A 26949-nucleotide genomic window follows, 5' to 3' on the forward strand; every position below is an offset into this window, starting at 1 on the left:
AATGATAAACTAGCATTCATACACGATTGTGACCTGGTGCCACCTCATATGACACAGAGACCGTTATGTAAACGAAGGAGAATTTTATAGTTATTAATTGTGGAAAAGACTATTATCACCCAGTTTACAAGAAACTTGCACATTCCAGGAAACCGCAGTGCTTTTCTGGAAGTTCTTGCTGTGGCGTGTAATACCAGTAATATATGGTGATACCAGCGCATTGTTGTTTGATCATAAATCGCAGTAAAACAATATTCGCATATTTGCATTTCGCTAAAACACATTATTTCTACGAAAACACTTTTTATGTTAAATTTCCAGTTCCGTTCAACGCTACAGATTAAATCTATAAATGAACAGGACAGTCGGACATTCCCGTTTTAAAAGTGACGTTTCCAGAGATATTTTGGTGTTCTTCAGGTGTAGTTTTAATGGATATTTGTCGACGACATTTATGTAAAGTTTGAATTAAAATCTTGTGTTTTTGTGTTGTCACCGGCTCTATTAAGCAGGTTGGTGTTTTTTACTGGTATGGACAAAGGAACATTACATAAAAAATATTGCAATTAGAATCATTTTAATTAACTAAAGTAGACAACTAATCAGAAGTAGAGAATACAAAAACTAATTTTAATATTATTTTCTATCTCTCACACTCATACTTGTAACACTATTATTCACGTCCATCAATGTTTTAAGCGCTAAAATTGGAAGAATGCGGATTCCCCTCGATCAGATCTTGTAACGTATTTATAAACCTTCTGTTTCCCGATATAGGAGTCGGCTATTTGTTCACGTTTTCTTGACAAAAGGGTTCATTTTAGCTGTTTGAGCTCAACAGTGCTGTCTACTAACCGCTGGGAACAAAAATAGAAAAAATGTCTTTAATATGTGGTCAAATACGAACATATATTTGTCCTGTCCGATCTTATGAACAGATACCGATTGTTACTTCAATCCTGGAAACCTGTCAAATGTCAACGTTGACATTTTCATTGTCTGTAGTATGAATCTTCGGAAATCCAACCTTGCGAAAAAGGCCTAGTATTCGTGCTCAGGCACACTTTGCGTTCAGACTGAAATACTTTATGTGATATATCTTTTTTTTTCTCTCTGTGATTTGAAGGAATTTCGGAAAGACGTATACATGTTTTTCTTAACTGTTATTTCATTATTTAAGTTTCAAGAATGTTGGGTTGAGCAGATTTCATGTCTGAGAATGAGAATGATTTCATGACTGCATGAAGTGGATATCGCAATGTGGAGAGATTTAAAAAAAAAACCTTGAATATGACGTCACAGTGCATCACACACGACGGAACATTCGTTATTTGATTTTTATGATAAAATGATGTCATACATATGTACTGTATATATATTTCACATTGTGTGTATATAACTTTGTATTTTCTGGCTAGCTACAATGGATCGGGATAAGAATTAATGGTTATCAGTGAAAGTGTATAAACAATTCGAGAAAACGTCAAATATAGTGAATGTAGAGAATCTGAGTTATAGGAAACTTATATAAGTTTGTGCCTTGCGAATTCATGGAAATAATTTTACCTGATTTAATGTAAGGCTCTTTCCGTCCTCTCTCCAATCAATATTGGCTATGTTAAACATAGATCTCATTCCATACAGGCTGAAATACATGTGAGTGAAATCACAAATTTGCCTCAATTTATCATCTTGTTGATAAACAAAGCAGTATTTCTGAATGCAAATTTAGATCGAAATTTTACTGATATTCTCTCACTACCACGTTATTAGTGTTTGTTTAACAACCCCTAAAACACGATGAAAAAACATCCAAATCTGGAATCAAATTCCTTTCCGGGATACAAACGCACTTTATAAGAAATAGCGAGAACAAACTTGAACTGTCAAAATCCAAGATGTGTTAACAATTTTTCCATTAAGTATCTAAATTGTAAAAGCAACACCAAGGCCTACAGCAAAGAATATTTCATAAGGACAACTAAATTCATTTCTAATGCAAAACTTTCCCTTTGCCTTCGAAACAGACCATGACCTTTAATCAAGATACTCGACCTGGTGACCTTGACATTTGATTATTCAATTTCTTCCTTGAAAAACTTACCACATCAAAATACCAGTATAATGATCTACACTATGACTATGTGACCTTGAACTGAAGTCACATGACTTCTCCATTAATATTCTTTACAAGTAATATGCCGTTTTATATTTCAGCAAATGATCGTCATATGAAGGTTGAATTGACCTATTTATAGTGAACTGAACACAAACCTTTGTCCATTTCTTACATTAGATGATTTGACAAGATATAGTTGATGGTTCAAAACTTATTAGTGATAAAATATTAAATGAAAGTTTTGCTCTAAGCTGAAATTCTTCCTTCAGCTGAAGTTCAGAACTACATTGTATCATTTCAATGCACACCGCCTGTGCAGTGATGTAGATATAATCTAGCAGTCACTTCATGTCTGTAGTTCTGAGTATTACAGAGATATTTCTATTCATTCTATCCAGATCAAACAAAATATTTCCTCCTCAATTTGAACACAGAAAAAACAAACAATACTTTGTAAAATAGAATTTCTAGGATTGTAAGGTCAGAAATTTTTATTAGACAATTCAATATCAATGCTGAAACATTTTGTTAAATGTTTCATTTTTGGGAAATAAACATAATTCGCAATCACTTTTCAACCAGTCTATAAGCTTTAAGCTTGCTTTCCCGTCTCCAATTTACAACCTAAATTGAACAAATGAAAAAAATGGAAATATAATTCTGTTCAAAGTGTTGATTGATATGAAGGTATTGAAACAGAGTTAATACCATTCAACCTAGGCCTACAATAAACAATATTTGGATTTTAAGACGCGAGTCATCTTACAGGAAACATTGAAGACTACCTCTGATTTCATAAATAATCAAAAATGCATTTTCAAGATTGGAAACTGAAAGATAATTTCTAACTTTAAATTTTTATTTAGATTATTTTCATAAAGGTTCCATTTAAATTGTTGAGCTTCTCTGAAAAATCTTGGGATTCAAAATTCAGCTTGTTGTATAGAATAAAATCTTGCTAATTCATGGAGTCAGATCAGTTATAAAAGATTAAAATTCCTACACATACTGATCCAACAAAAACCACAAGGGGCCTACACATTACCTCCAAACATAATCTTAAGGATTTTTTTTATTTTTTAATTTGTTACAAGATTAATTGGTGGGAGACATATTAACACAACAAATATTAAGAACAATCTATTTTTTCTCATAAAAAAGATATGACGATTCATTGAACAATACTGAGTTGCCGGAATACAATTGAATATGTATATGAAGACAAACCAAAACATTTGACTTATTTCCTTTCCAAGAATCTGTTAAATGATTACAACCATTTAACTACAATAATGTTCTCCCTTCACCACTTTAATGAAATCAAATTATACAGCAAATCTATTCATTTCTTCACTTTCTCTGATATCTGATAACCAAACATTAAAAAGGAAAAAAATAAGATAAAAATCATGTACATGTGTATCCAGATCTGGCTGGTTTACTAACAAATTAAGCAAGGAAAAAATAGTAAAACAAAAACACAGGATGATTTCACATCATTTAATGTGAAAAAATGTTATTGTTTCGACTTAAACTTCTGACTAGAAAAGCAGGTCTGTTCAGCTTCACCAACCATAATACAACTTCATACATATTGTATATAATTTCAAGGAACATAATTGTCTTTTTTCACACAAGGCCTTGGAAACAACAATTTTCATTCTATTGAGCTAGATATTTAAAACTGAAAAATGTCTCTGAACAGTTTTCATAAATAACATATGAAATGTATGCACAATTCTATCAATATTACGTAACCAAGAATTATAAAAAGAAAAAAAAAAAATGCGATTTATCATGACATATATATCACAATTATCATGTCACTAAATGCATGTAGATTTTCTCAAGAAAGAGGCAAGATGCCTGCAATATATCTGAAATCACATACATTTCAACAATTCCTGACTTAGACACAAGAGGCATGCATATTCCAAAGGATTTAATGTTACCGATCAAGTTTGCAAGCTGCAAACAACTACTGTAAACATGCAAATTTCAGCAATAATCTTATATTAGTGCCTTTGTTGATCTTTTTTTGCGATAAAATATGATTGCCCTTATTGTATTTCGTGTAAGTTGTTGATATTTGTTATATCACTTATTATTATAATATTTATTAAAAAAATTAATTATTGTGGACATACAAATTCAACATTGTGTAAAATTGCATATAAGGATAAAATGCTTAAAATTTTGATTGTGAGAAATTAAGAATAGTACCAACAAGTAATGTCTACAGATGCGAGTTAAAACTTCAATGGCCTGTCATTGACAAGTTTGCCATGCATCTTCTGTGGACACATTTTAATTCATAAAGTTATTTTGTTTTCCAGCTGGAAATGTTTTCTTTCTGATAAACTGACTACTGCTATTAATCTTATAAATACATGGCTCTAGTGTTTGTATGGGAACCATTTTCAGAGACAAAGTCATCTTAATTATCAAAGTTCATACTATAATGAATATCAACTTTGTGACAAACCAAACTACAATGTCTTAACACTGATTTTGAAATTTATTGTTTTTGTCGTTACATTTACGATAAACAACTTTGTGCATGAAATTATTTTCACATTTTGCTTTAATTAATCTTAGCTACAGTTCATAAATTGGTACAACTTTTTAATATAAACAACTTTGTGCATGAAACTATTTCAAATCAAACACCAGTTCCAATGTTTGTGTACACCTGGCCATATTTACAAAGCTATTTACCAGCTGATAGTATCAATATTTAATACAATAAGAATGCAAACCTTACCAAATTTATTCGAACATGATTTGTTTGCAATATTGTCAAATTCTGTTTGTTGGCAAATATGTGGAAATCTTTTTTCATTTCATGTTTTTTGGGGGGTTTTTTGTAACTAAAACTAAAAATATTTATACAAATAAAAGGTCATACAACATCAAAACAATAACATTTTATTTATTAACATAAAAACACTACATGTACAATATTTTTTATATTCTATCTGTTCTACATAGACTACAATGCCAGCATTATGACAGACTCACATTAAATGTAAGACTGTGTTATATTCTATATTTTCTGAATTTTATCACGTCAGTTGAGAGTAAAAATGATATTTATACACAGAACAGCTAAAGATCTTTCCCACAGAGAAACAATGTTTTACAATGTGAAATCTTATCCTGAGTTTACCATGACAGAGTATAGCACTTGGTACAAGGTTATCAAATCTATGCCATTATATAGTATATTCCTAACTTTGAGAGTGTATTTTTATTTTTATAAATCCATGATTTTCTTGCAGAATTATGAGGGGTAAGCTGTATCAGATTATTTACCTGAATAAATTTCCTTGTGAAATCTTTTGTAACAAGAAATGAAATGAAGCTGAAACAAAATGGATAAACTTCACCCATGATACATTGAGAGGGAAATCTAATATTGCAATGTCACAGCAATAATGTCTTGAAGCATTGATTCAGCAAATTCATTCTCCATCCTCAAAGAAAAAAAAATTAGAGGAAGGCAAACTTATTAACATGAATAAAGTATTGATAATGAAAAAGTGCCCTACCTCTGTAAAAGGAGTCAAGTTGACAAAGAACCAGAAATACACAGAACAAAGAGGTACATACTTATTTTTGGTGTAGAATACCCAATTTGACATGTTAGATTTTACACATGCAAAATTCTAACCTGTAAAGTGCAAGTATTAAACTGATATATCCCCAGTAAAGGGTCGCATGGATTGCCACAAGGCCTACAATACAAACCTACAGACTTCTACAAATTAAGCCAAGGGTGTTTTAATTATACAAGTATGGCAAGGAACAGATGAAAGAAAAGAGAATCAAAAAGATTGACATGTAAGATGTCATATTTACAGCGTTAAAACCATTTCTATTTAAAATTTGAGAATTTGTATGTGATGCAAAATAAAGAATTAACAATCGAAGCAGTCTGGTGAGTGTATCCAGATTCCAAGTATATACAACATTAAAGCTTTCCTTACATGCCTGTTGATTATGCATACAATGAGGAAATTCATGATGATTACTTGAAAAATACTGAAAAAGAATATTTTCTTCATAATTCTGTTTTGACATTAAAGAAATTCAACACAACTAAGTGTATATTGTATTAGTCTTTTTTTCATTTTTTCTTATCAACTTTGCAGCTAAATCGATGAACTAATGTTCATGAGAGGACATATGTACCAGGAAAGCACCAACAACAAAATTGACAGAAACATTTTCTACAGTCACCTATAATGACATATCATAGTTCCTTCTTACTGATACAGTAAAATTTTTGGTTTTAACAACAAACCATACTCATCCCAAATCAGGGGTGTAATCAACAAACCAGCCAGACTGCTCAGGAATCTTAACCATGATATTGTGATGCATGTTAATCAAAATGATAATTTCCAAAAATAATTCTTGGAATTTTTTTTTTTTTTTTTTTGGACTTAAGTTTGATATATGTTGAAATTTCATCCAGTAATTTTGTTCTGGGTTACACTTTGAAATTGGTTCCGATTTTACAAGGAAGAAATTAGCTTAATTTTCATTTATCTCCTCTTAAGTTGGAAAAAAAGGAAATCAAATCAAAATTTCAATCCTCAGACAATTGAATTTCAATTAATTAAAGAGAAAATTCTAGGTTTCTTAGCAGAACACACAGACTGAACTTAATTTAGAGGTCAAAATCTATCAGTTATCTCTTTATGCTTAAATATGGCATGGATTGGCTGGTTTGTGTGTAGACATGTAGGCGTCATGACAAGGTCAAGTTTGCATTATATGAAAATCATAATGAATGCAGCACTAGATTTTGGTCCCGACTTTCAACATTCAACAACAAATGAATTACAAATTTTGGCCAAAATACATTCAAGTTTTGAATATGTCTCAAGCAAGATAGCTTTTTGAAGCATATTTTTGTAAAATACATTCCAATTATACAACTAAAGCGTAAAAAGTGAAGAACAACAGCCTACAAGTATTCACTCCAAAATTCATTGACCCGATTACTGTATACAGTAAGTTTCATTTTCTAATGGGTTCTTGTATCTATGGATCATATCAATGAATGCTGTATGACATTTTAATCACATTTTGCTGCCAAATATAATGAATACCTTTTAAGATTAATTCTATTTAACATTGAGATTAGGGCATTTCCAGTAAAACAACTACCTGTCCCTTAGACTTCTTGGATGTTCGGTTTCCTGTCTATTATTTCCAACTGACTTCTTGGTTGGTACATGAAGCCTGATGTGCTTTGGGTGAACAGGTGTTATACTTGAAATGTCTTTTAGTAATTATGCTTCAGTTATTTACAGTTTGTTTCTCAATCAATCTCTGTGTCTAATGACATTAAAAAAATCTTCTAGTTAAATACCAGTATATTTGTGTATTTTATAAACCATCATAAAATCTTATGAGTCTTTCCTGTGAGTCATTAACTGAGGTTTTATTTACTAATCAAATACAAATACTTCCCCAGGTTTTTTTGTTGAAATCTTCTGATTTTTGGGAGGAAATTTTGAAATTTCGTATGAACACAAAATCCATCTGTGTAATTCTTGCTCTAATCATCAATTTATAGCTTTGAAAAACATGATATATAGAGATTTCTTTATGTAATTGCAGAGATTACAAAACATGTAAAATGACTATCCACCCATGAAGAAAGAAAATGATGAAACATCAACTTTTAGTAATTCTTAAGAATGGAATATAAAGTATTTTTGAAAATTCGAAGAAATATTTTGTCCCAAAAAAGAATCTGTGGAAACATTTTTTTCTTAAATTATTAGAACTAGTTATGTTTCAGATTTCAAAGCAGATAAAATCCAAACACGAGGACTTTTTTAAAAATTAGATAAAAATATTTTACGGGGGGGGGAATAAAAAGAAAACAATATTTGAAATATTTTCATATAATTTCGTCCTAATCTTCCAAGCTCAAAGCAGATAATTCCAAACACAAGTACTTCTTTTATATGGCAAGAATAAAAATTTCACTTGATCAACCAACCATGCATTATAACTAAAAAATAAAAAATGAGACATGGTCAACAACAGACACCAGAATCACACATATTAACAGTGTTAAATATTTTCATGATTGTAATTAAATGCTGATCATTTTCCATCAAATGTTGGTTGTTTGTTTTCCAGCTGTTAATGCCCAACCAATCACTAGTCAGGTTGCTGTTTTGAATGAAACAGTTAAGACATGATATTAGATCATTTTTGCTTCCAGAATTGAGGAGTTCACATCAAAAAGGTTTTATCAATCCTGTTTGGATTTTTCCCCACTGAACATTGTTTCAGGTTGTTATTTTCAGTATTTCTGTTTCTTTGTTTCAGCCGTTGTTACTATAACTATATCTTTACATCTTTTTGCCCTTTCGTGCCCTCACATTTCCATTCTCTGTGGCTGTGTTCTGGTCCACTTCAGGCAATGAGTTGATGTCCTCTTCAACAACTGCAGAAAAAATTGTCAACAATTATTTAAGAATAATTCACTGTGGAAGACATAGCACCTTTTAATACAAATTTAGAGTTAGATACAGTACAACAAAACCAGGAAGTAAACTGCATCATACAGCTGTTTTATCCTTTTAGGAATTATCAGTGATTCTAAGGGTCTAAATTTTCATACCTAGACGGCGCCTGAGGAAAATCTGAAGTGAACGAAGGAAAAGTGAAAACCTACATTGGGAGATGCACCAGCCCCATGGTTAAATAAATTGTGTAACAACTTCAAGTACAAGTGTGTATTCTGAACCGTGCTAATAAAACTTTGCTGCCATATCATTATAAAACTACAAACTATAGTTCTATATATTTATCCATTAAAGAATAAATGATTAACAAAAAAACTAGAAAATGTCTGTAAGACATGAATGCCCCCGCACCCCCATGTGAAATAATAGTGAAAGGTCCGAAAGAGATGATTTTGTTAATTTGTATGCAACTATGTACAACTTAAGTTTCATACTTAAATTGACAAGTTGATTTAACGTACATGAATTTGGAATTTTGTTCTCTGGAAAAAATGAGGGAGTATATTAGTTCCTTATGCCTTAAAACCCACAAGTACCAAATTATGTAGAAATAAGATGATGTTCCTCTGTTTTGAGTTATCTCCCCCTGGTGGCCATCTTTTTTTAGAATGCCAAGAAATTCAACACTGCATGAGGTCTTTTCATACTTGATATTTGTATGAAGTTTCATGAAAATTGCCTTCCGAATTAAGTTGTTAGCTGGTATATACTGATTTGGGACGCGACGCGATGGGACAGGACGGGACGGGACGGACGGACATGGGCAACGCCATATGCCCCCGGCCATAAATGGCGGGGGCATAAATATGAAGGAATGACAGATTGACGTACAAGGGTTATAATATATGCCAGAACCATGAAATGTGTGTGTGTGTGTGGGGGGGGGGGGGGGGGGGGAGCCTAGGGTATAAAAATGATAAAGCAAAAGTACATAGAGATGTAACATTGGTTCCTGATCAATATTGGTCCATCTGCTGCTCTCAGTGGAAAAAAAGAGCAAATTTAATAGGAAATAGGGAGTTACATCTTGATTGTTTCTTTCAATTGTGTTTTACACAGTAGAACAATTCATTTGGTACCAGATATTAAGCTATAGATTCCCGCTGTCAATACTGATACTCTGATAACAGACCACCAAAATCAGCAAGCTGACTTACCCTTGTTCTTTTTCTTGTTTGGTGACTTAAGCCTACGAGAGGCAGCACTTTTCTCCCTTCTCCTCCTCAGATGGAAGTTAATAAAGTTCCACATCATCCACGCCTGAAGAAGACATACCGCAGCTAGGCAATTGATTCTGAAAAACAGAAAATCATTTTACAGGACAAACATCAACATGCTGATTTTACAAATGCAGATTTGCCAGAATTACATGACTGATTTTAGAACAATTGTTAATATGAATGTTTTCACTTGTACACAAGAATTTCTATGTAAAAGGGCAACAGAAAATAAGAAGATCTTGTCTCTTAAGGGGACTAATCATACAAAAAAGGGACCCTATTTTTGGTAAATAAATTTGAAACATCAAACTACATTTATTTGTTATCTTATTATGTCATCAAGAGTGGCTTACAATTATTGATTCTCCATAAGGTTAATATCTTTCAATAGGAGAGCAGTTCCATTAGGTTAACTCTATAAGACTCTTTTATATACCAGAGAGTAGCAGTGGGGATATTCCACCTGCAAGGTCACAAAATGTCATAACCCAGATACTTTTACCACATTTGGTGACTTTCAGGTTTACATCTTTTACCCCAATCTATGAAAGAGTATTTTCTCTCTCATTTCTCATTCTAAAATATTGGGGGAAAACAGCTTCTGATGTTGACAATGTTCTACCCAGGACACCATATTACATAAAAATCATAAAAAATGCAATTCATTGACAAATTGACGCAGAAAAAGAATTTTCCATACCTAGATTTGATAAATAAAGTTTTCACTAGAAAATTAAAACAAAAAATAAGTAGTCACTGTAAATAAGTATTTGTACACATGTATGTGTGTATACATTGTATGATACAATGATATCAAATGGAAAGGGACATGTTGTCACATTTCTACATGCTTGTATTGCATGGTTTGGTGTGTAAAACAAGAACACAAAAACTTGGGTGCACTTCCCTGGAAAAACCAGTATTACACCAGTAGAAATGAGAGAAAAGGATTTAATCACCTGAGAGAAGTGATATTCAACTAGCCTGCAGAGTGCAGGATGCCACTACTTCCAGAGTTGTCATAGCACGGTAGCAAAACTTTCACAAGTACTTCTTAGCCAATCAGAGAAGTGTAAAACAATCAGTCCAATAACAAAAAATTGAAATCCAGAATAAACCTACCTGATCCACTGAGCATTAAAGTTTCCTGCAGCAAAGTCCACAGAAGCTTGGCTGCTCTGGTCAAGGCCATACCTGGAAAGATCAAAGACACATTAAAATATGAGCTGTTTCATGTCATTTTTCTTGCAAACACAAATATATCCTTTTTTAGGCCCCATCAATACAAAAAACATGGTTCAGCATATTTATACAATTCATATCAATGCTTTAACAATTTAATTACCAACTGCTCATTGACATTAGTGATCTAGTACTACATTTTTTTTTAACATTTTCAGGACTGTCGAAGTCAGGCTGATTACATTACCCAAGTTTCTGATTTTTAACTCATCTTCTACTGATGTCATACTACATGCATTGTGCTAAGGTTGCCATAGTGGATATTATGGTAATCACTGAATCATATACCAAACTTATTTAATTGTAAACAACAATTCCCTTTTAAGAGGTTTCAGTACATGTAACAAGATCTCAAGATGATTATCATTATGAGCTTCTTATATAAGCCATGACTCTGAAGTACAATTTAGATGATCTACCGAACATATGCAACTAATTAGGAGATTCCAGTCTCTTCTGACAAGCTATTACACAACCAGTTCTACGGTCATCAGGAGTGTGGCACAAGTCAAAGTTTTATACACAAATGAATTAACGAAGTACAGTCCTAATGCAACATTTTCGGAGAGAAGCAGCATTATAATTTTGAAGGTTGCTGCCACCGTAGATACACATAAATCACAATGGTCCAAATTTCATTTAAGTATCTAGACAAAGAGTCAAGAATCTGGACCAAACTGTTTACTCTAAGATCAGTCTCTGTATCAATACGATCACGACTTCATTTCTTATATAAAATGCTGAAAATTATTGATAACATGAAGAGTGAGGAACAATTTTTCGGACTGTAAAATATTTCAATCTAATAATGAGCATTCTACCAAGAAAATCATTAAAAACACTAACCAGAAAGTGAGAACAGCCAAGATGATTGTCCCAAGTCTGACCAGGACAAACAGCCCATTAAAAACCATGAATCTGTAAAATAAATGTTAAATCAAAATTAATGATTCAGTATGCATGCAGTAAGATGGATTATTTTCATCCCTATTCTGTTTTTCACATTATTTCATACATAACACGTGCTTGCTAATTCATTTAAACCATACACGTGTTGTGTTTGCTAATCCAATATTTTCATACTATAGGTTTCCTCAAATATATTTTTTAAATATATTTCTTGTGTTTGCTAATTCAATATTTTCATACTTTAGGTTTCCTCAATTATATTTTTTAAATATATTTATTGTGTTTGCTAATTCAATATTTTCATACTATAGGTTTCCTCAAATATATTTTTTTAATATATATATTGTGTTTGCTAATTCAATATTTACATACAGTGTTTTCTCATTCAGTAATTACTATACAAATATTTTGTTTGTTCATTAAATATTTTTCAAATATATATATATATATATATATTGTGTTCGTTAATTCAATATCTACATTTAATAATATGCTTTTACTATATATAAATCTTTGTTAATTCAAAATTTTTAAAACTGTATATGGTGTATTTGGTATTTCAGTATTTTCATACCCTGTGTTTGCTAATTCACTCTTCTCAGCAAAATAAAGGAGTCTTGCTAAATGGAAGACAAACTCCACCAAATAATGCAGAACCATCATGCTTAAGGCAACACGATTAAAACTGTGAAGAAAAAGAGATCATCATTATAAACACATGTAGGACATCGTACGACCAACAAAGAAAACAAAAATAATGATGATGCCACAGATAAAATGTCAAATATTAATAATACCCAACTTTTATGATTAAATCATATCACATCATCATAAAATCACATTTTTTTCTTTTAAGTTATTTACTAGAAATAAGACATTTAAAACATTCAACATTTTTGTAAATAAATCCTAACAACAGATTGAAAACATTCCACATTTTGGAAATAAGTGGTACAATAATATAATTTGTTCATGAAGAATGGTAATGTATGAAGAAATGTTAATACTGAGCGAGTAAAAGTTTCTGTAAGGTTTAGGACTATTCCATTAAAACATCTAACTGTCCCTAGAACTCCAAAATAAAATACTTCTATCCATGGTTCTGTTTCCTGTCTATCGCTTCTAAGTTAATTTTCAATAAAATTCTATGGATGGTACCACTTACAAGAGGCCCACTGGTCTCAACAGTTATCAGACTACAAAAGCTTTCAGCAGGGAGAAGGGTAATTTTTTCTACTTTGAATGAAATCACTATGAAGCTGTTTTCCATGATGCAGATGGTAGTTTTGGTGAGGAGTAGGTAACTGTAACAAGTGTAACCTATTTTTTGACAGTTAAGTTGGAGTTCATTCCCACTGGTGAAACTTGAGAAGAAGTTTGAAAAAGGTGTTGCACAGGAAACCCATGATTGTGCCATCCTGTTACAAAATGGCCTCCTTGGCTGCCGTATCAAAGTTTGTTGACTACTTTTCTTTAACCTTCCCACCAAGTTTTAGCTCAATGGCACCAGTGGAACTAGAAGTTTAAAATGTTTTTCAAGATGGCGGCCATGGAAGCCATCTTGGATTTCAGATATACCAGGAAAATAACAACACTTTGGTCAGACACATCTCAGGATCATTTCATGCAAGTTTGAGCTCAATCCCACTGGTGGAACTTGAGAAGAATATTAAAATGTGAAAAGTTTACGCACTGCCGGCGACACTGGAGGACAACAGGCGAGGCAAAAAGCTATAGGTCACCATGACCCTTCCTGTCAGATGACCTAAAAAAACCTGGAATCCTAGGGTTGAATTTTTTTTTACTGAAATAACTCCTTCACAAATTTTGAGAAAAAAAACCCTTTTTTATCAATGTTTAATGTTTGTAAAACTATCAGAACTGAAATACAATATCTTTTTTTAACATTCCTTGACGATTTTAATATCTTAAATTGCTAACTCCAAACAGCTCTATGGCTACTTACTTGAGTACATAGGCTCCAACAATGAAGACAAGGTAGAGAGTAGCATATTGTATACGAGACGACATCTCCTCCTGTAACAGAATAACACTACAATGAATCATTGCAACCCAAAATAAGACTCATTAAACATAGTTCACAGGGTTTAATGGCCCATGAACTGTCTCCTTGAGCTAGAGGCTACTTCTTTAGGCAACACATTGGAGGCCTATTGCATATCATCCAGAGCAATCAATGTAAAATGTCTTGTCAAAGGACACAACCATGGCAGCCCAGACTGGCCTGCTTCTTAGTTTCCTATGAAACACAAACTACCACAAGTAGAAAGTATTGAACCATTGGATCTTCACCAGAGGTTTGTAGGTAAATGTTCTAACTGAATTACAGCTTCATTCCACGTAATAAAGACAACTTATACACACAAAACCTCTATAATGTTTGACATTGAAGCATGTGTATTTTGGATCAGAATCCAGAACGAAATCTGAATTTGTAAAAAATGCATAGAAATCCAAAGGCATATAAATAAAATCTAATGTAGAAATTTTTGGATCTCAATCAAGAGTCATAACTCAATTTTACGCCAGACTAATACTGATACATGTATTTATTTGATACTTTGTTAGTTAAAAATTAGAAACTTCACGTAACAAAACATTAAGAAATGAAATGGACAAAGCCATGAACATTACACAAAATATGATAAAAGAAAACAGTGAGGCAGGAGATTTATAACATAACTTTTCAAACACATTTCAAATTGTAGTACAAGTGAGAACATTCCATATACCAAGCAATATGACACTGTGACAGCAGTAATGACAATTGACAATCCCTACTGTGTACTAGTATCTATAAATGTTTAAAGTATTTTGATCTTGAAGCAATTTTTTGCAAGATTCAAATCCCTTCAGATTCCAAAGATATTAATTTCATCGACAATAATAAAACTTCGTCAGTAGTAATTCTCTAGGACATGCCATAGAAAATCATAAAATCATTTTATTTTACTTACCTTTTTGATTTTTTGGAAATATAGTTCTGGAAAGCAGTGGATCCAGTAGGCGATTTGTAAGATGAAGAAAAATTTCACGACAAACCTGTATCAAGGAAAACAAACCCTTATCATTGTAATACAAGAAAGACAACTCTTCACATTCAATTCCCATAAATGATTTAGTCAATCAGTTTCTTTCTTAGCACATGTATGGATCATAGACTGGCATGAAAAGCTTAGTTTAAACAGAAAGATCAACAGACTTACAATCTTTCTTAAAGTATGTAATACAGCTTAAATTTGGATCTAGATTATTTCTTTAATTGCTGCTTCAAACACAGTCAATCAACTCATAAACATCGCTTCCTTGGCTTTGTCCTAAAAGCATAATAACATACAGGGCTCTCACACCCCATTTTGGACTGGGGCTCAGGGCCCTTAGAATTGGGAAAAATAGTGGCATTTTCCTTAGAATTGGGAAAACTTGAGGTCTAAGTTGGGGAAAAAATATACTTTTTAGCATTGGGAATATCAGCCCCAAATCTGGCAGATTGTGAGCCCTGACATACATATAAAATTTCACTTAAAACTTTATCTGCCATTTCATTTTCACCTTACTAATGAAAGGACTATATGGACCTAAGTTAAATTAAAGCTTGTATTCAGTACTTCAAATTAAAAGTTGACTTACGTTAATTCTGCGTGAGGATATCCCTCCCATAACTGGTTGATGTTGATGTAGCTTTCCTGAAAGTGCAAGAAGTTAAAGGTAATGAACCATGGTTGTTATAGGGATATATTACTAATAGATAATGTTGGGAAACTCTTTATCACAATTTGTCAAACAATTATATCTGTTAAACCTAATGGATATTTCTGTATATCTAGCTAATCCAAACCAAATAATGCTCAAATTCATGAACAAAATTGTTTCCCCAATGTTGACAGTTTTTTATGCGGAAAAATGATCAATCAATTGATTGATTGTTGATAATCAATCAGAAAACTGTGTCATGTTAATATATAGTTAGTACAATAATGCAAACCAAGCAATTGTTCTATCCACAACAGTTTTGTTGAATTGCTTGCCAATATCAGATAGCTATTTAACCATATGATTCAAGCATCTTTGTGACCGAGTAATGATAAAACGAGTATAGAAGGCTTATTTCAAGAAAACTGACAAGCAAAAAGTATTTGCATCATGATTATGAGTTTTCAGAAAAGACTGTTGCCAGATTCTTTCCAACTGATCAATTTTGAGGTTATGATCAATCCTCAGCCCCATCCTACAGTTTATTTCAATTTATTTAAATGTTTTGGTACTGAATTTTACAGATTACCAGCCAACACTTTTTTCACCGTGAGGTGGGTGTGCTGCCCATATACTGGTGCAGCTTGTAGACAAGGTAGACAAAAGAAAAAAAATCTGTCGACTACAAAATGTTTTTTTAAATGAAGCAAACTAGTAAGTGAGGGCTTAGCAATTTGTGGGAGTACCTGCCCACCATGTGTTTGTAAATGAGATGTGTAGAAAGAACTGTCACTTGTAATTGTTTACGCGCAAATTTGAAGATTGCAACTAATATAACATTCCTGTGGTTTTAATTAGTTATACCTTTAATATAAATCTCAATAAAATCTTCTGGACTTTCGCAGTTACTTTCTATTGCACCCTGGGATTGATAAATCATAAAGATTGTAACATAAGCTGTATGTTATGTCGGGCCCTATATCTGTGCATAGAAAATCTTTGAAGGCCCCTAGCCAAACGAGTTCAATATTTGCTATTTTATGTATTAAGAATGATCAGAACCATTTTTAAAATACATCAATAAAGGATTATTTGTGCATAATTCATTTGCAAACTTAATCAAGTATTTGGCTGATGATCTTGATAAACTGCCACCCATTGTCTGTTATAACATATTGGTTGCCACATCGTAAGAAAGTGTGATGCTTATAATCTGGTTCCAATGATATGTGGATCAAATCAAAAAAACAAATAAAAATTGGATCTGTGGCCTATATATCAGTGTGACTTATCACCCTGAAAATGTGGTAATTACTTTAAAAGGTTTTTTATAGAAGAATTGCAACAACAAACACTGAGAAGTATATTTAGAAATCATGAATTCTAAAGACAAGAACACTATTCAGTAGGTAGATTTGATTCTTTTGAAGCATATAGCCAAACATTATTACTCACCCTGACAATGATGTCTGCACCCCACACAGCTGAGGCGAAATAGAAGGCCAACAGCTGACCTGACTCATTGAACTTGCTGTGCTTTACTTTTGATAGATGCATCTTCCTGTTTAGTTTCTACAACATGTATAAAGTACACATTACAAAAACAAAAGTACACATCAGTTCTTTGTTAGGAGACACCTTAAAACATGATACAATAGGCCATTTTCAGCTAGAATGTCAAATTAAGGTGGGCATATGTATCCAACATGAAATTAAATACACAGGGGGCAATTCAGATTGAAGCGACCAGGGGTCCTTAACCCCTTCCAGAATTATTCCTTAAATAAGGAAAACTTAATTAAAATAACATTTTTTAAATGGACCTTTCCAATTCTGTTCTATCTATTCAGTTCTACAATTATTAAAACTGATGAAAATAATGTTCCAGCTTTGAAAAATATAGTATACATATATATTACATATTTGCAAAAAGAATTAGTCTTTCAAAATAATTCAATTATTTTATTCAGTATTCTAAAAAAAAACCCAGTAATATTGATTCCCTCAAAATCACAAAAACCAAGTCTTTCCCTCTGAAAACATTATATCTTGGTTTAACATTTTCAGTGTTTTCTTTCAAAAAATTAGTCAAAATATTTGAAATATTCCTTAAAAAGTTACCCAAGATTAAGTTCTAAGCAATAAAACATTTCATTTAAGAATACTTACATCAAGGACATATTCCTGAATAACAGCATGAACTACTATACAGATAAGGAGATAGAACATGGTAGAGAAGATGTCCTTACGGCCATAGGTATACAAGCCAACATCTTCTGATGAGGAATCTGTTATAAAAAAAAGACAATTTGAGTGAGGGGGTGATTTTTGCACAATTATCTGAAATCTGCAGGCTGTTTGGGCATCCGAGTTGTGGATGTTTACCTTTGAAACCAGTTCCAAAAATAAGGACGATTTTAACTTTAGCTGCAGATGATACATACCATTCCTGGTGACATTATGCTGGAGAGCTACAAAAAGGCTGGCTACTGGGGCTGTTGCCTGTGGAAAAAAAGATAAAAGAAATCATCATCATCATAATCATCATCAAGAAGTAGAATTATTATCTCTGGGTATAACTGTTACTCTGACTACATTAACCGGTTATCAAAATCAAACAATTGTCAAACAGCAAATTATTTTACATCAACTTGATGTTGATCTTCATAAAAAAAAAGAGTAAAACTGGTAAATACACATTTCAATATACATGTACCACTCAGCTAGAGAGAGCTTCATATCCTTGTGGAGGTAATGAAATACATAAAGACCTCAGTTACTTGTCCTGTATGTATGGACTTTGGAACAATATTCTTACAAAGACAATTTCTCCCTTGGAGGGGAAGTATGTAAACCTGATAAATAAGAGCAGCAATACACCCCTTGAATAGAGAGAATTCCTCCTGCGCTTGAGTACCGGTAACCTAATGCCAGTCAGCTAGGCTATATGACCTACCATATTTATTCTTATAGACCCGCCGGGGGAGTGTAATTTTTCAAGGAGGGGGCATTTAATAGAACACAGAATTTAAGACTCAGAAGGTTGTTAGGTGTAAATATAAAGTTATAAACATAGTCTATAGCCATCATGTCTGTGTAATGCTTCAAACATTGTTAAACAAATTAACAAATGTTTAGGCATTGATGCAAGAAATTGCACTAGTGTAAATATTATTGTCATTTGTACTCACAGTGGTTTGTACTTGTGTACAGCCAGGACAGTAATTCATACAGCAGTCCTGGACATTAATATTAATTGTGTAGAAATGTAAATAGCCATGTGTTTTTCACTTTTGGGATTTCATTGTTCTTTGGATTTTCCAGTTTCATATTCATATGTTTGTGTGTGGATATTTGACATAAGGTTAGTTTTGTGATCTCAGTTGGGGAAAATCAGTGAGAAAAGGGTGAAGGCATTTATTAGAATAAATATGGTATATGCACTTCTCTCTGCACCAATTGACAATGACCTCCCTTTATTATTGCTCTCCTATTTTATATATTTAACTTTATGCATTCATGGTAATTTTGTATTGATATTTTCAGATGTTAGACCAATCACTATTGAACTATGCCTCTGTTCCTTAATGGTTTCCTTGGTGACTTAATGATGACATCATAACATATTGTTAAATTCCAATGTCCCTCCTAACAAAATGTTCACTATGTAAACTGTGTCTGCTGATGGCCTGTCTTTGAGGCTAAATTATGTCGGTAACTAGCTGTAGAAGAAAGTAGCATATACTATAGGCCTATCTGACTTCAGGAGTTGGTGCTATTCTTTCTTATTTTTTAGTTGTTTACTACTTTATGAGAGACCTCTGAATACCACTAAGTATCCTCCTGAAGCTTAGAAGATGAACCTCAATACATATATGAGATTTTTCTTGTCTGATTAATTATCACTTTAGCTTGAGTGTAAGGCTAATAGCACTGAGGTCCTGGGTTCAAATCCTAGCAGAACCATTGAAAGAATTGATGACCTAGATATGCTACAAAAGTTCCACATCTGAACTTCATTGTATGTCTCCAACTGCTAATATGACCAAAATCTCCATCAAATACTACCAAAAAGCTCTTATATTCAATGGCAGCTATACAACCTTCGCAAAATAATTCCATTTGAAGTATGGGTATTTTACCAATGATTTTCAGACTGTTGAAGTATTCTTTTACTGAACCTCAGTAGAATAAATGTTGGAATTTGGTATTTAGCAAATGATAGATAAATTATAAATTGAGAGACTTAAAATCCTGAAAAAATGTAAATTTTATTGCTGAACATATTATCAGAAAGACTGAAACAATAAGCTGATCCATGATGTAATTTTGTAAAACAGCAAACAGAATGATTTTTTTATTTTTGTGTCTGTAAACTTTGAATCAATAAATCAAAACTGTGTTTCAATCAAGAATTCCCTGTTTATATAACTTTCTTTTTCGCATAGGTACTCGGGAGATAGCTGATTGTTACATTCCACATACTGAAGTTATTTGGTTCTTGAAATCTGAGTCAATCCTGCAAGAAATACATGAATCCAGAACTTACATACGGTATTTGAGTCCCAAAATCACTGATTTAGTTTTACTACGTCTGAATCTGATGTCATGTCAGAGAAATACATGTATGTCAAAACCACAAATATAATTCTCAGAAAAATTAACGTGACAGAGGTGCTAACACAGTGACATGTATATTCTTAATAAAATATGATAATAAGACAAACCTTCACTTGGAATATGAACATGTAGAGCTATCTGTAGTTGAGTTTATCATTTTGGACTATACATCAGGTCGGGGAAAACCACGAATTTGCAGATACTATGCAGACTAGCCTATTCAACACCCATTGAGGTATGGATTTGTTACTAGAAACAGTGGAAATTGCTTAAACATTAAAGCCATATCAGCGTTTTCCATAATTTTGTTAGTAGTAGGCTGTGTAGTGAAAGTAGGAGGCTGGCCTGCCGTGTACTTGTAGTTGTGTACGGAACATTATCACGGAACTGGATTGGTATAGGTGGCCAAATGATCAAAGTAGCCGGTCAAATTGGCCGGTGACCGGCTCTTATGGAAAACCCTGCCATATATTAATAAAAGTCACATTAATTGATGACAGTAAATAATTTTATACTGAATGATGTTTACTGAAAGTGTTAGCTATTTAGACATTTAATGTAATTTTAGTTACTGTTCTATTGTAAACATAGACCATACAGGCTAGAATCAATGCAGTTATTACTGGTATTTCCTACAAGGAAATAAATTCTATTTTGCAGTTGTATGATTTTACATGATTAGGCAAATGTGACTTGTGCAAAAGATTGTAAAAAAGTTTAGCTTAAAATGATTTTGGCTATTTTTAGTAACTAATCCATACCCAACTGGCATGCATTAGGCTACAGTAAGCAAATTTATGGTTTTCCCCAACCTTATACCTGTTCATGTTGTCAATATGATAAACAATGTTTGTTAAAAAATGAAGTGTCTCGCTACTACTGATAGGTTTCGAATAATTTCAACATCATCCCAAGTTTACATACATTGAAGAGAGAACTGTATTACAATGTGTTAAAACTCTTGTATTGGACCTGTACCAGAAAAGAGTGTAAACCATCTAGAAGCAGTAATTTTTGTAGGACTTTTTCAAGCGAGTCCAGAACACCATTTTTCAAAATTTTGATGAGTTCTGCTACTAAGAGATATAGTGGGTCTTCATGAGTCTACAGGAAAATATAAGAGTACAAAATATCAAAAGTCACGCAAATAAATCACTGCAGAAGGGTCACACAGCTTTTGTACATTGTGAAGCTGGTACCACTGTAAGAATAGTGGACTTACTAATGTAACTCACTCTAAAACTAAAATACTGCAAATATAAAGACTGATTTTATAATTTAGAACATAACCCAAAATACTGGAACGATCACATTTGTCAATGAAAGTTAGATGCCACGTCACAAATTAAGAAATGATGGAAAACAAAGAAACGAAATTTCCACCAATATGACTTATTAGAATTTGACTCTAACTAAGTTTTAAATATATATAGTCATACGATGAAGTGACATATTCAGTAAAGTTATGTGACATTAAGTAGAAAATCATTGACATATGGGAAGGAGCATTGGCTCGACGCCAACCGGCTTCTGTTCACTTTCGTTTGGTTTTACAAACCTGAAACATGAGACCCACGACGAAAACCATTGCAATGCACGACACAATATCCGCATGGTTCTGTATAAAGAACTCATGGCTGAAGATTGGTGGATTTTTCGTGCTTCTTCCTCGGCGCATTCCCATCTTGATGCAAATACGACAGCTGTAACACCTAACACGATATGAAAGTGCGGCGTGTCAAATGAAGTAGGAAGTAGTAATTAATTTCCCACAATGCATCAGTGTGCCCACGGCGGTGATAAGACGGATAATCTGATTGGATGAAACAAAACCTATCTCGCCGTCTGCTAGGCTAGGGGAATCATTTTGCTGACATCTTGAAATCAAACATTAAACAATTTTTTAATCGAAGCAATAAACATTTATATACACGAATATTTTGTCAATCACTATTCTTTGGTAAAAATTACATAAAGTGACGATATTTTTTAACTCGGCCAGTGTGAACATTAATTTCAAAGGAGACGGAAATGTGGACACGCTTGTAATTCAAAAGATGATAGTCTAATACCATTCACATTTATGACAATCATAAAGCACATTAGCGAAGTGCAATTGTTTACTTAGACTAATACAGTTACACCAACTATTGCCCGATGATACAATGGAATTATAATATCGTCTGGACATCGGTTCCGGACCGTTATGTATTTTCAGAGACGTATCTAGGACATATGTGTTATATACGTCTCTGGTATTTTGGAACGGCATTTTTGTCGAGCCGTATCACATGGACATGAAGTTTTGACTTTCGTGACCTTGCATGCGGATTATTTTGGTTGGTGAATACACTTTTTTAAATGTCAAACATCTTCCTAGAAATGATGAGATAACCTATAGATGATCATCCGCAGATGCCATGTTCCGTTGTCGTCTGTGAATAATGAAAAATAGGCTACACTTCGCATTTTTTTGGATACGGAAATCCAATCTTGCACGTCTTATATTAAAAAACAAGATGATTTCTAAGTTACAATTAAAATAAATGACCATTTTTCTCATTTCCGATTTTATCTAAATAGCGAGTTGTAGACCGAGAGATGAAAAATCAGCTTTACTTAAATAGTATGTGTTATAAAAAAGAAGTTTAACGTAGAAATATGGCTCATTTGAGAAAAGAAAGAGCAAACAACAAAAGCTTGAACCTCACCCTTTAGAAAAGGTTTCCACATAAACACAGATTTCCATTACTTTCACTCCATAAATGTATTTTGATTTTTATTTTCATCAAAATGTAGTTCACCGATCAGTTTTTAAATAAATCTTTTAGTACGAATACATTTCACGTCATTTATGTAGCGGTTTGGTGGCAGTTCATCAATATTGCGTAGCTAGCGAAAAATGATTCTTAAGGGGTCCGAATCTGCTGCGTAAAGGATACGAGGGATCAGCAACTTTTCTGGCGTTACTTTTTGTGTTGTTCACTGAGCCGCGAAGTCTTTTGATTCCGCTTCTTACTGTTGTTAATGTTCTCCGGTGTCTCTACGCTATAGTTAGCAAGTGGACTAAGAAGTGACCAGCCGTTGTGTCGATAAGTAAGAAGTGAATCACTTTTTCAAAACGAAAATAATAGTGTATACAAAACTTCCGTGAGTTAATCACGCAGCTTTTTAATGCAATTGATAAATAAAAAAAAATCTTCATAATTCGGGATGAAAGTGGTATAAAATATAGGGTTGTAATTGCTTAAACATTAATTTTGTTTTAGAAATATCAAAAGTTTACTGAGATTATTTGCTACAAAAGTTTATACAATCAATTTGATATTTATTAATTTTTCTACTTCTGTTTTGGAAGGATTGGTTATGTACCTGTGGGGGGAAAATGTTTATGAAAACAGCAAGGCTAGTTAATGTGTATGTTTTTTGCTATAGCATTCCTGAGCAAGAATATCGATTGACTTATTACTGAAATGAAAACATAAACAATATTGACTGATCAGCAGTAAACAAAATTACATATTATATTTTGCTACATACTTTAAATGTTTCTTATCTTTAAGTTTGCAGCCGAATTTGTAAAAAGTTGAAGATTCTTTGTTCTTGATAACAAAATTCAATTGTGAATTACTGGGTCTTGCTACATTATATTTGACTTGGTGCCATTTTTTTTTCTTTCTTTAAAATCATGCATTTTAATTTAAGAAAGACATGGAAAGCCTATGAATTATGACTCTAAGGTATCTTGCTAAAGATTGTGAGCCAATTGGTTTTTTAAAACATGGTATATCAAACCTTTTTCCCGATAGTTTGCCTAATTTTCTTCTGGGGCTGAAACAATGCTTACACAATGGCAAAGTGAAGAGATAATTTGTTGTGAACCAGTCAGTTGTGACATAATTCTAAAACAGGAGATCACTTACAAGAAATAATTTGTGGTCTTTAGTATGAGAAAAATAACTGAATTGTTATCAATTAACATAATTAGCGAAATTCATTTTGATACATTTACTACAGCAAGTACATGTTCTTCGGGAAATTGAGTTGAAATATTATGTCTTTAGTACTAGAATCGCCCTGGTTAACATGTTCTGATCCTCCCACATGTTCTCATCATCCCACATGTTGTGGCCCTCCCACATGTTCTGACCCTCCCACATGTTCTGATCCTCCCACATGTTCTCCCACATGTTCTGACCCTCCCACATGTTCTGACCCTCCCACATGTTCTGATCCTCCCACATGTTCTCCCACATGTTCTGACCCTCCCACATGTTCTGACCCTCCCACATGTTCTGATCCTCCCACATGTTCTCCCACATGTTCTGACCCTCCCACATGTTCTGATCCTCACACATGTTCTGATCCTCACACATGTTCTGATCCTCCTACATGTTGTGGCCCTCCCACCTGTTCTGACCCTCCCACATGTTCTGATCCTCCCACATGTTCTCATCCTCCCACATGTTTTGATCCTCCCACATGTTTTGATCCTCCCACATGTTCTCATCCTCCCACATGTTTTGATCCTCCCACATGTTCTCCCACATGTTCTGATCCTCCCAAATGTTCTCATCCTCCCACATGTTCTGATCCTCCCACATGTTCTGACCCTCCCACATGTTCTCATCCTCCCACATGTTCTCATCCTCCCACATGTTCTCCCACATGTTCTGATCCTCCCCAATGTTCTGATCCTCCCACATGTTCTGACCCTCCCACATGTTCTGATCCTCCCACATGTTCTGACCCTCCCACATGTTCTGACCCTCCCACATGTTCTGACCATCCCACATATTCTGGCCCCCATCATGTTCTGACCCTCCCACATGTTGTGACCATCCCACATATTCTGACCCCCAACATGTTGTGACCATCCCACATATTCTGACCCTCCCACATGTTCCGACCCTCCCACATGTTCTGACCCTCCCACATGTTGTGACCCTCCCACATGTTCCGACCCTCCCACATGTTCCGACCCTCCCACATATTCTGATCCTCCCACATGTTCTGACCCTCCGACATGTTCTGACCCTCCCCACATATTCTGATCCTCCCACATGATTCGATCCTCCCACATGTTCTGACCCCCAACATGTTGTGACCCTCCAATATGTTCTGACCCTCCCACATGTTGTGGCCCTCCCACATGTTCTGACCCTCCCACACGTTGTGACCCTCCAACACGTTGTGACCCTCCCACATGTTCTGACCCTCCCACATGTTGTGACCCTCCCATATGTTCTGACCCTCCCATATGTTCTGACCCTTCAACATATTCTGACCCATCAACATGTTCCAATCCTCATTAATGCCCAACCACATTTTATCACCTTCTCCTTAAAATGGCCAGACAAACAGTTACGAATACTCTGGTCTGCTCGCTTAACTCTTTTTCAAAACGGACAATTAAACTGAAGTTTGGTGTGAATAACTGTTCGTTCAAAGTTCAATCGCATCGAGATGTTTTTAATCCCTTTATTTATTTTGATCTGAATCGTAAAAATGGAACACAATGATATTTATTTATCTATTCACATGTAATTAGTTCATTTTTCATGATTCATGTACATGCATGTCGGACCAACATATTTTTGCGATGTCCAGTTTACATGACTGAAACATGAAGTGTTCATGTATATCCTACCTTATTCTTTATTGCAACACAAAATATTCTGGTTAAAAATGTATGTTCCTGAATGAAAAGGGCTTGCCTGACATGATAAATATCCCTTGTCCAAGGTTTTTATGTCGTTTGTGCATTCTCGGTCATCTGTGATATTGGAAAATATATGATGTCTTGTCCTAATATTTATACAGTGCACATGTTCGTTGTATAATCTTATCGACATGATCTCTGTGTGTGTAATTACACTTTCAATATACTGAAAAATTCGCTGAAGACTGCGTTATCTAGATCAAATGTTGGACGGAAATGAACGAGAAAGGCGAATTACATTCCCGAAATGGTTTTGTAATACACACCTCTCAATCAATACAGTCTTTCTACCGCACACAGAAGCACCCCGTGACGCTAGTGCAGTTTCAATTTGTTCACCGACCACTTTAAATAACCCGCCATATTGTTTATCTTAATGACAAGCGTCTCAGTGACAACGTCATCACCGAAAGTACAGTGGCGCTTTCGTGTGTTTAGTGCCTGGATGAGCCTTATTATCCGATCTTTACCATCTCCCACATCAGACGAACTCGGCGAAAGGTAAATTCGAAAAAAAATCGAAAGTCTCTCTTTTTTGGTTTACTCTGAAAGAAATAAGTTAATATGACTTTTAACTTTGAACATATTATGTTGTATATATGTGTTTCATATATTATGTCATTGATATCGATGTATAACGCTGACTTCGTTTGTAAACTGATGTTAGGAGAACGAATTACAGATAATCGAAATGTAAGTAGATGGATATAACCAGTGACGTATAATACTGTATTATACGTCCCTGACATAACCAAGTATAATTTTACAATTTCAATAATTTGTTATGGTCCAAAACACACTTCTCATTAATAGTCCAGTCACTATAGACTTTAACCACGAACTAAT

The 26949-nt window shown here is 33.6% G+C and overlaps 1 protein-coding gene across 1 annotated transcript; it reads right to left on the minus strand.

Annotated features, from left to right (window-relative positions):
• Positions 1–2568: 2568 nt before the first annotated feature.
• LOC132544816 (translocating chain-associated membrane protein 1-like) lies at positions 2569–22104 on the minus strand. The gene is made up of 12 exons (XM_060208461.1): positions 21940–22104; positions 18206–18263; positions 17931–18049; positions 17217–17333; positions 15699–15754; positions 15026–15110; positions 14014–14084; positions 12622–12732; positions 11985–12056; positions 11019–11090; positions 9834–9970; positions 2569–8594 (listed from the first exon to the last, which is right to left on the minus strand). The coding sequence occupies exons 1-12, from the start codon at positions 22063–22065 to the stop codon at positions 8500–8502; spliced, it is 1119 nt and encodes a 372-aa protein (XP_060064444.1). The 5' UTR covers positions 22066–22104; the 3' UTR covers positions 2569–8499.
• Between the last annotated feature and the right edge of the window lie 4845 nt (positions 22105–26949).

This window comes from Ylistrum balloti, unplaced genomic scaffold (genome assembly GCF_031769215.1).
Source record: "Ylistrum balloti isolate Yb309-2 unplaced genomic scaffold, AGI_CSIRO_Ybal_v1 Utg369810, whole genome shotgun sequence".
Classification (NCBI taxonomy): domain Eukaryota; kingdom Metazoa; phylum Mollusca; class Bivalvia; order Pectinida; family Pectinidae; genus Ylistrum; species Ylistrum balloti.

What these genes read in the sequence shown, in the direction of transcription:
- LOC132544816 (XM_060208461.1), bottom strand. Translation starts at nt 22,065, where the DNA reads ATGGGAATGCGCCGAGGAAGAAGCACGAAAAATCCACCAATCTTCAGC. An exon ending in TTCAGGAATATGTCCTTGAT is followed by an intron (nt 17,334 to 17,930) that starts GTAAGTATTCTT and finishes TACATGTTGTAG; the next exon opens with AAACTAAACAGGAAGATGCA. An exon ending in TTGGCTGTTCTCACTTTCTG is followed by an intron (nt 11,091 to 11,984) that starts GTTAGTGTTTTT and finishes TGATCTTTCCAG; the next exon opens with GTATGGCCTTGACCAGAGCA.